A 10,021-nucleotide genomic window follows, 5' to 3' on the forward strand; every position below is an offset into this window, starting at 1 on the left:
GCTTTGGTAATAAGCAAGCTCTATATCATAGAATCGTAGGACTGGAAGGGACCTCGCAAGGTCGTCTAGTCCAGTCCCCTGCTCTCATGGCAGGACTAGGTATTATCTAGACCGTCCCTGACAGGGGTGTGTCTAACCTGCTCTTAACAGTCTCCAGTGATGGAGATTCCACAACCTCCCTGGGCAATTTATTCCAGTGCTTAACCACCCTGACAGGACGTTTTTCCTACTGTCCAACCGAAACCTCCCTGGCTGCAATTAAAGCCCATTGCTGCTTGTCCTGTCCTCAGAGGTTAAGGAGAACAATTCTTCCCCCTCCTCCTTGTAACAACTTTTATGTACTTGAAAACTGTTCTCATGTCCCCCCCGCAGTCTTCTCTTCTCCAGACTAAACAAACCCAATCTTCCCTCATAGCTCATGTTTTCTAGACCTTTCATCATTTTTGTTGCTCTTCTCTGAACTTTCTCCAATTTGTCCACATCCTTCCTGAAATGTGGTGCCCAGAACTGGACGCAATACTCCAGTTGAGGCCTAATCAGCACAGAGCAGAGTGGAAGAATTACGGCTCGTGTCTGGCTTACGACACTCCTGCTAATACAGCCCAGAGTGATGTTTGCTTTTTTTGCAACAGCGTTACACTGTTGACCCATATTTAGCTTGTGATCCACTATCACCCCCAGATCCCTTTCCGCAGTGCTCCTTCCTAGGCAGTCACTGCCCATTGTGTGTGTGTGCACCTGATTGTTCCTTCCTAAGTGGAGGACTTTGCATTTGTCCATACTGAATTTCATTCTGTTTACTTCAGACCATTTCTCCAGTTTGTCCAGATCATTTTGAATTTTAATCCTACCCTCCAAAGCACTTGAACCTCTCTCAGCTTGCTGTCGGCCCCAAACTATAAGTGTACTTTCTAAATCATGGATGAAGATAGGGAACAGAACCGGACCCAGAACTGATCCCTGCGGGACCCCACTCGTTATGCCCTTCCAGCCTGACTGTGAACCACCGATAATTACTCTCTGGGAATGGTTTTCCAACCAGTTATGCACCCACCTTATAGTACAGGTTGCATTTCCCTAGTTTGTTAATGAGGTCACACAAGACAGTATCAAAAGCCTTACTAAAGTCAAGATAGACCACTTCTACCGTTTTCCCCTAGCCACAAGGCTTGTTACCCTGTCAAAGCAAGCTATTAGGTGACTGGTTTCAGAGTAGCAGCCGTGTTAGTCTGTATTCACAAAAAGAAAAGGAGTACTTGTGGCACCTTAGAGACTAACCAATAGCTACAGCTCACTTCATCGGATGCTCAAATAAATTGGTTAGTCTCTAAGGTGCCACAAGTCCTCCTTTCCTATTAGGTGACTGTTACTTATCACCTCATTATGTTCTAGGTGTTTGCAAATTGATTGCTTAATGATTTGCTCCATTATCTTTTCTGGTACAGAAGTTAGACTGACTGGTCTGTAATTCCCCGGGCTGTCCTTATTTCCCTTTTTATAGATAGGCACTAGATTTGCCCTTTTCCAGACCTCTGGATCTCTCCCATCTTCCATGACTTTTAGAAGATAATTGCTAATGGCTCAGATACGTCCTCAGTCAGCGCCTGGAGTATTCTAGGATATATTTCATTATATGTCTTTTAGGACTAACCAGTGCTAAATACTGGGGATCTCTTACTTATGCCTAGTAAACTTTGCACCTGAGAGTCCAAGAAGCACAGAGATACAGTTCCTTCTTGTTGGGGGTTTTTATTCCTGTTCTCCCCTGTGTCCAGAGCGTCAAGCTCAGCTGGTGGGAGGAATCCACTTGCAAGACTTATCTTCATGGGGGCCGCAAAACCAGCAACGTCTTTGGTCCTCTTTTTCGACTCACAATAGCCGAAGGGAGTTGGACTTTCCCTCTTGGCCAGGACATAACACCTTCAGCTGGAGACCAGCACTTCACACTAGTTAATGTCTGTCTCCTGCCTGGTGATTTACAGAGTCACAGAGACTCTCAGTACAAATGCTCAGATATTACCATGCAACACGGCACACCACTGTTACAACTGAGATTAATGCTGGAAGCCACTCACAAGCATTCAATTAAGTCTAAACACTAAACATGTTCTTATAATTCTAATAAAGATTTGAATAGCTCTAACCCAGGGTAGCCAGGCTAGTCCTAGCTATGCATCTCAGGGTTCAGCTGAGACATGGGGACCTTGGCATGAGCTGGCCCCTGGTCTGCCAGAGTCATGAAGGTCTGAGTTCCAGTCCTGCTTTTGCTGAGTTTCCTGTTAGCTGTGGTGTATGACACAGTCTGATCTCTCTAGGTTCTTACATGGCACCTGGCATCCGGACACCTAGGAGTCAACCCAGTGCAACTTTATAACGTTCAGTTAATGCAACATCCATAAATTCCCGCCTGACACATCATTAACTCAGTGGCTTAGCCCCAGTTAATTGACTCCTGTTTGTAAAGAGCGCTGACAATGGAAAGTGCTGTCTAAGGGCTGCACACTGTTATTAGCTCAGGGAGGTTCCTTCCTGGTACCTTTGACTTCAGTTCCCATGCCGACAATTTCCCTGTTTTGCTGCTTTGTCCGTATACTTCTCATGGGCATGTGAATTTTGAGCAAGCACTTCAGGGTCGCCTGCATCAGTGCGGGCGGGCAGAGGAGGGGTGTCCCTGTGCAGAGCCTATGAAATTCCTCCCTTTTTGGACCCATCTATCCATGAGATCCAGGTCACATCCATGTTTCAGTTCCTTTAACACCTCCCAACCTCCCCCTCCCCTTCCTGGCTACTATCTGCTTCCTCAATACACTTCTTGAGATGATTGCCCTGCAGATGTCAGTCCATGAATAAACTGACAGCTTTAACCCTTCGAACCCTGGCACTTTGCAGCTGGCTGGCCCAAGGAGATCTCAGTGTTTGGGGTGTGTGGCACTGTGGGTAGCAAAAGGTTAACAGACCCTCTGCTTATTTCAGGTGTTTTCTTGCCTGGAGATAGCAAAGGTTGATCCTCTTGTAGAACCAAAAGGGGCAAATTCCATGTGTGTCGGTTTGTTTTCATCCAAGCCTCTGCCCCTGGTTTCACTATCAGCCACTGGGAGATGTGGGGCGGGCGGGTAGCAGCTGTGCTTTGCAGATTCCTACACAGATCCATTTCCTCCTGCATAGTAAGGGGGCTTCTTCTGGAAAGGAGGGCACGGTGTATTCCTGGTAATATTACTGGGAGCCACCAGGCAGTGCTGTTACAGATACTCTGACAAGTTTCATTTACCTGACCGTATGGACAGCTAGATCTGGAGAAATGTTTGTTGTTAGCTGCGGTGCAGTTCTAAGTGGTTCCCTGCCTGAGTCTCGGGGCTGGGTGTGGACAGAGCTCCTAGCTACACTCCCACGAAAAAGCCACTAATAACACTCGGTGCCAAAGCTTCACACCCTGACTCAGTGCGATGCAGTGCTCCGGGAAGAGCAGTGGTATCTCAGTGTGCATCAGGTTTCGATTTTACAGGGGGGTCCTGTCTATAGTAGGGTTTAAAACATGAGATCACCACCTTCCGGTGACACCTTCCGTCAGCTTGTGTGGCGAAGGCCGGTGAGGTCAATGGGTGATCTGTTGAAAGTCCGAGGGGGGAGTGTAGTGACTGACAGCTGCACGGGGTACAGTGACAGACCTGGAAAGCACCCTGCATCCCAAAAGGCCCAAAGTGATTTACAAACCATATGAATCAACTCCCTTTCCCCCGGAGGGCAGCCTGTTGGGCAGTGCTCAGTGCCCCGGCAGAGGAGTGGAGGACAGGAAGTGAGCAGAATGCCTCACTCAGGGGGCTCTAGGGAAGTGGAATAGGATGACCAGAGCTGGAGTGGGGCCAGGACTCCGGGGTTAACATCCCAGCTCTCACAACGAGCATCTCTGGATCGTTAGTGACCTGTTATTAAACCTCAACATTACAGCTCTGAGCCAGAGGGAAGAGCATCACTGACCTCACTTTCTACAGCCCCCTGGGACTCCCATCCTGGCTCAGTCCCCCTGGCTTAGTTTATGGGACCAGAGAAGGGCAATGTTCAAGGTGCCATGGGTGCAGGCTAGATGTGAGATGCATCTGCTAAAACGGAGCTAAAGTGTGTGACTGGCTCTGAGCCGCCTGGCGGAGAAGTGCTGGAGGCAGGCAATGTATTCAGTATTCCTGGTTATGAAGGGTGGTGCAAACTCTCCTGGCAGAGTGGCTGGCTCCAGGGCCCTGGGGCAGATCTCCTGGGTGTCAGACGTTCAGTGGTGAGTAGCACCCTGCAATCTCATGGTGTTAAATCCACTTGATGCTCCGGCACTGTGGATTTGCTCCCTTTTCCGATGGGCATTTCAGCGTCTCTGGTTGGGAAGCTAAAAGCTGATCGGAGATCCTACCCTCCCGCCCACCTCGTTCGCTGCCACCCTGCCCCTTGTGCCGTCATTGCACCAGTGCAACAGACCACGGGCCTGCATTTGCAGCGTGGCACATGTGCCTTGCACGGGTGGGGATCAGCCCCATGCGGCCTCTCCAGCATGGGCATGCTGCCAGCGTTGCAGGCTGATAATGCTCACTAGCTCTCTCTGCTTGGGGGGATCTGCCTCAGCTTTGCATTCCCAGCCCCCCGCCTCGCTCTTCCCGGAGCCGTCTCCAAGCGCTGTGACATGCCCAGGGACCGGGCTGCAGCCTGACCCCCGGCAGTCTCTCTTGTCACCCCTCCATCTCCTGCTCAGCATTTCACACCCCGCCAGGGCCCTGCTGGTTTCAATAGCTGCTGTTCTCCTAAAGAAGGGCCGTAAAAGTGGAGCCCCGAAGAGACAATAAAGGGGCTGAGTGGAGATGAAGGGGGAATCAAACAGTGCGTGCCCTGTCCCTGCCATGCAGGGAGACAAGTGCGCCAGGTTCTCAAAGACTCTTTTGTTCCTCTCCCTCCTGATTCAGCACGGACCTGCGATAAAGGGTGATTAGCGAGATAGCAGGCCCGGGGCCCCGCTCCGTGGGCTGCTGCCCTTATCGCAGACTTTGGCAGCTGGGGGTAATCAAATACACTTCACGCTAATCAAGGAGTTTTCATTTCGCTAACGGAATCGATTTTAATCGCCAAACGAGCCCTGATAACGACACTGCCAGTTTAATATCAGCTGGGCAATAAAACCATTATTGGACGACCAGGTGATGACAGCGACACTTAGCGCTCCGCACCCCCTGTTGTGCCCCGGGGCCGGGGGGCACTGCATGGCCAGCCTGCGCCGGGGTCCTCTGGGGAGCCCTGCTGGCTCTTGGGAGCTGGGAGGTGGCCAGGCAGGGGCTCCGTGGGGAGCAGCATTGGCTACCAGGGAGAGGCCTCGTTTCCCTGGGACTGCGCCAGGTGTTCACACATGCGCTGCTCAGTTTCTGCTCCTCCGAAGGGAGCGCGTCCCCTAGCGAACCACCACGTCCTCCGGCACATGGGCTGGCCAGTGGGGCCTGGCCCCCGGGGCTGGCCCTGCTCAGCCCGGGAGAGCCCCACCCAAGCTGGTTTGGGTGCAGACAGTCTCGGCTGCAGAATCCCAGCTGGGACGGGGCCAGTTTGCTGGGCCAGGGGCCCCAGCACGGTCTGGCCTCGCGTGACTTCCCCTTTCTGTGCCCCTCGGCGGGTCTGCGATGAAGCGACCCTCAGTGTCCACATGCTACGAATTCTCCTCCCCATGGGCGGCGGGCACAATAGGCCAGGGGAGGCCAAGTGTGGCCCCGCCCACGCTTCTCCCTGTGGCCCCGCCCACAAGGCTCCTCTTCCCATCCCCCCCACCTTTTCGCCTCCCCCCCGCGACCCCCCGCCCACTGCTTGTGCCTCTTCACCCCCGGAGAGGCAGAGAGGTGCAGGCGGTAGGCAAGGGGGCCCCTCTGGGGAGGGGGCTGAGCGGGAGCGGGGTCTGGGCTGGAATAGGGGTGGAGCATGGGCGGGGCTTCGGAGGGTGAGCGGGGGCAGGGCAGGGGGCGGGGCCATGGTTCAGGCACGGGTGGCTCCTCCCACTTCTAGGGAGCTTCCAGCTTTCAGGCCCAGGCTCCCGCCTGCCTGCAGTGACGTCCCGCACCCAGGCCGTCCCGCCACCTGCACTGTCCCTCCGCCCTGGACACCTCTTCCATCTTCAGGAAGCGCCTGCCCCCCTCCTGCTCTCACCCCTGCCCAAAGGGGCGTCAGGCTTCCCTCGCCCATGCCCTCCAGCCAGCCACCGTCTCCCCCGAGTGCCCACCCGTCAGCTTAGCAGGGGCGTCCCGTCTGCCCCATCCTCCCGCCTCGCCTAACCCTGGGTCACCTCAGCGAAATGCCCCCCGGCTCAGCCTTGTCTTCATGGGACACGGCTCCCGAATTCCTGCTGCCCAGCCCCACCTCGTCCCCCGCGCCCTTTCCCCAGCAGCCCCGTCCGCTCCCCCGCTGCCGTGTCTAGCCATGGCCCTTAGCTAGCGCCCGCTGCCGGGGGCCGGGGGGGGGGCTGAGCACCTCCCACTCTTAGCGGCCGCCCCCTCGGGTGCCCCCCTGCAGGGCAGAGCAGCGTGAGCATCCGCCCGAGCCCCGCCCAAGGTCAGGTGCGGTAAAGCAGGGACTTGGCCCTGGGTCCAGCTGCTCAGCTCCGGGCGGGGCAGACGCCTGGCCCCAGCCCTCCGCCCCCGCCCGCTGACCTGTGCCCGCTCGCTGCATTTCAGCCACTCCGCAGTCCGGCCTGATGGGCAAATGCCGCCGGCCCCGCACGGCCTTCACCAGCCAGCAGCTGCTGGAGCTCGAGAACCAGTTCAAGCTGAACAAGTACCTGTCCCGGCCTAAGCGCTTCGAGGTGGCCACGTCGCTGATGCTGACCGAGACCCAGGTACCGTCCTGTGGGAGGGGGTGGGGGGGGACGGGAACAGGGGGTGGGTGGCGGCGGGGGAGTTGCCCACCGGCCTCCCTCTGCACCTACGGGCGAGGGGCAGGGCCGATGGGCCCTGGGCTCCCGTCCTGCAATGGTGACCCCAGAAGATTTCTTTTACTAGCACAGCGACTCCATCCAGAAACCAGTCGGCCAGCGGCAGGGCCCGTCCCCGCGCTGTCCTGGGGGCTGCTGGTCTGGCACCCTGGAGGTGTGTGTGTGTATGCACTCTTCTGGGACCCTGGGCTGATTCTAGCCCCTCTTGTCTGTGTGCGTGTGTGTGTCCCCTACAAAATGCTATGTCCCTAAGACTCAGCTCCTGGGGGCCCCTCCTAACCCCAACCTCCAGGGCAGCCGTGCTCCCCCTGTTCCAGCGCTGGGGCTACTGGAATCCCACCCCGTGACCCTGATTCTCCGCGACACCGTGTCTGTGCTTGGAGTGGGCATTGGGGGCTGGTAGTTAAGGTGGCTTTAACCTTTCTGCTCCCTGTATTCTAGGGCAGTGTGGGCATCTGCCCAGCCCCCAGTGTAAGTTAGAGCAGCCTCAGAGCTGCTCTAAATGTCTCCCCAGTGCCCGGTGGACCTAGGAGGCAAAGGGCAGCTGTAGCACAGAGCACTCTGGCCATGCCCTTGATCCACCCCGTATACCGGGGGCTGGGAGCAGGGCAGTTATAAACCCTTTATACCAGCTCCACACCAGCTGTGGGAGGTTTTCTGGTGTGTGTGTGTGGGGGGATCCTCAGGGAGCTGTCTGTGCCTACTCCGGAGCCCCTTTACACTCCCAGAAAGGCGTAACTCAGGATCCGACCCAGCAGACTCATCCCGGGAAGAGAGCACCTGTCGGGGAGGGCGCCCACGCAGCTATGTGGAAATAGGTATTTCAGATCCTTCCCTGCCATCAGTCGTGTGACTCCCCCCTTCCCCGGTCTCTTGGCACTCGACTGGAGAGGGCCCCGGGGCAGGGGGAAGGGGATTTGGCCTCAGGACAGTCACCAGCTGCTTCCCCTCCTTCAGCCAGAGAGCTGCGGGCTCTGGGCTCAGCTCCTCAGCTAGGCAGGGCGGGGTCAGGTCAGTGCCTGGCTGGGAGACCTCGGCGGAAATGTCAGAGTGCTGCAGCAAATGGTGGCAATGAATGGGTACAGGCTGCTCTTGGGGTGGAGCCCAGAGTGGGGTGCTGTACTGCAGGGATTGGGCGGGGTTATCCCTGGAGGGGGTGATCTCCAGGGCGCGTGACCCGGGAGGGGGTGATCTCCAGGGTGGGTATCCCTGGAGGGGGTGATCTCCAGGGCGCGTGACCCGGGAGGGGGTGATCTCCAGGGTGGGTATCCAGGGAGGGGGTGATCTCCAGGGCCGGTGACCAGGGAGGGGGTGATCTCCAGGGCGGGTGACCCGGGAGGGGGTGATCTCCAGGGCCGGTGACCAGGGAGGGGGTGATCTCCAGGGCGGGTGACCCGGGAGGGGGTGATCTCCAGGGCGCGTGACCCGGGAGGGGGTGATCTCCAGGGCGGGTGACCAGGAAGGGGGTGATCTCCAGGGCAGGTGATCCGGGGGAGGGGGTGATCTCCAGGGTGGGTATCCAGGGAGGGGGTGATCTCCAGGGCGGGTGACCAGGGAGGGGGTGGTCTATTAATTTGTTCGGCCCCTTGGGGTAGGGACTCTCTCCCCGGGTGTCGGTCAGCGCCTGGCCCAGCAGGGCCCGGCTCTGCGCTCGTGGCAGTATAACGTGTCTCAGTGAGAAACAAGGAAGCGTGTGCCGTGCCCCGCCCTGGGGCTGGTGGTGTGTCAGCGCTGGGAGAGGCTGCCCCCGGGTGCGAGGCTGGGGAAGCCCTATAGTCACCCTCCTGTCGGTCTTCTGCAGGTGAAGATCTGGTTCCAGAACCGCAGGATGAAGTGGAAACGCAGCCGGAAAGCCAAAGAGCAGGTGGCCCAAGCCGAGGCCGAGAAGCAAAGAGGGGTCAGCAAAGCTGCCGAGAAGCTGCTGCCCAGCGAGCCGCAGCGGCAGGAGGAGGGCCCTGGATTCAACAGGCACGGTGCCAGCGTGGAGATCCTGCACCGCGGCGCCGCAGAGCTCGGCTACAGCCCGGGCTCCTCGTGCTCCGGGGAGGAAGAGGAGCGCTTCAGCTCCACGGACAGGAAGATCGGCTCAGCGTTATGAAAGGCAGCCCGGGTGATCACCCCACGAAACAGAGCAGGGAGAGCAGCCCGGAGCTGGGGCGAGGGGGCTGGGGCCAGCCAGATGGAGCCGGCTCTGGGGCCTCCTCCGCTGCTAGCAGACTGAGAGACCCAACCGGGCCGCGGCACTGGGGAGACTCCGTGGCACCTGCCCGTCTCCTTTAATTTATGTGTGTTTGGATTCTATTTAACTCGTAATTATTCTGTCAGTGTGTACTGGGGGGCTGGGGGCAGGGGGGGCTGGACTGAGACCCCTGCCCCGCGCTTCCCCCATAAAGATGTTTGCTACAGTGTATCAGCAAGCTGGTGCTTTTCCTTGCAAGGGGGCCAAGACCAATAAATACGGGGTATGGCCCCTCCTTTCCCCCCACCACGAGCGGCTCTGCTGGGAGTATGGGTCTCACAGACGAGGGTGCAAGGGCAGGCCTGGAGGGGGCAGCGCTGGACAGGCCTAGATCAAAGCCTCTGCCGGGTGCTGAGTGAGGAAGCCCTGGCCGGTGGACATGAACATGCCCCCCAGGAGGGAGCCCCGGCCCCATGCCACCGCACTCATCCCCCACCCTGTATGGGACGCCCCCTGCCCTTTTCCTGACCCACGTTCTCTGCAAGACCCCCAGCGAATTCACAGGAGAGGGAGCCCAGGGCTCCTTGTTTTGCATTTTGACTCCTCTCAATGCATTTCTGACCCCTAGAGAGCAGTGGCTGGCCATGGTCTCCCTAATGCTTTATGGTGCAGATCCACGGCCAGTGCCCTGCTGGCTGCCGGAGCTGCTGCAGGGTCAGTTTCTTGTTGCCTGCACATGGAGAAGGGGGTTTGATCAATGAGCTGCAGGATTTGGTCCTTACTGATGCATGCAAGGAAGTATCTGCTCACCCTGACTTCCCTTCGCATTGGCTGTGAGTCTAGGAACCCTGCTAGACGGTGTATGCGGAGGGTAAGGCAGACCCTTGGTGTGCCAGCACCGA

The 10,021-nt window shown here is 57.5% G+C and overlaps 1 protein-coding gene across 1 annotated transcript in view; it reads left to right on the plus strand.

The window, feature by feature from the left end:
- LOC102938183 (motor neuron and pancreas homeobox protein 1-like) overlaps positions 1-9,698 on the plus strand; it is a 29,970-nt gene extending 20,272 nt beyond the window's left edge. The window contains exons 2-3 of the mRNA XM_037913093.2: positions 6,684-6,844; positions 8,742-9,698. Of these exons, the coding sequence (XP_037769021.1) occupies positions 6,684-6,844; positions 8,742-9,038 (458 nt within the window). The 3' untranslated portion in view covers positions 9,039-9,698. The remainder of the gene's footprint in view (positions 1-6,683; positions 6,845-8,741) is intronic.
- The last annotated feature ends 323 nt before the right edge of the window (positions 9,699-10,021 follow it).

Source organism: Chelonia mydas, chromosome 11 (assembly GCF_015237465.2).
Source record: "Chelonia mydas isolate rCheMyd1 chromosome 11, rCheMyd1.pri.v2, whole genome shotgun sequence".
NCBI classification, from domain to species: domain Eukaryota; kingdom Metazoa; phylum Chordata; order Testudines; family Cheloniidae; genus Chelonia; species Chelonia mydas.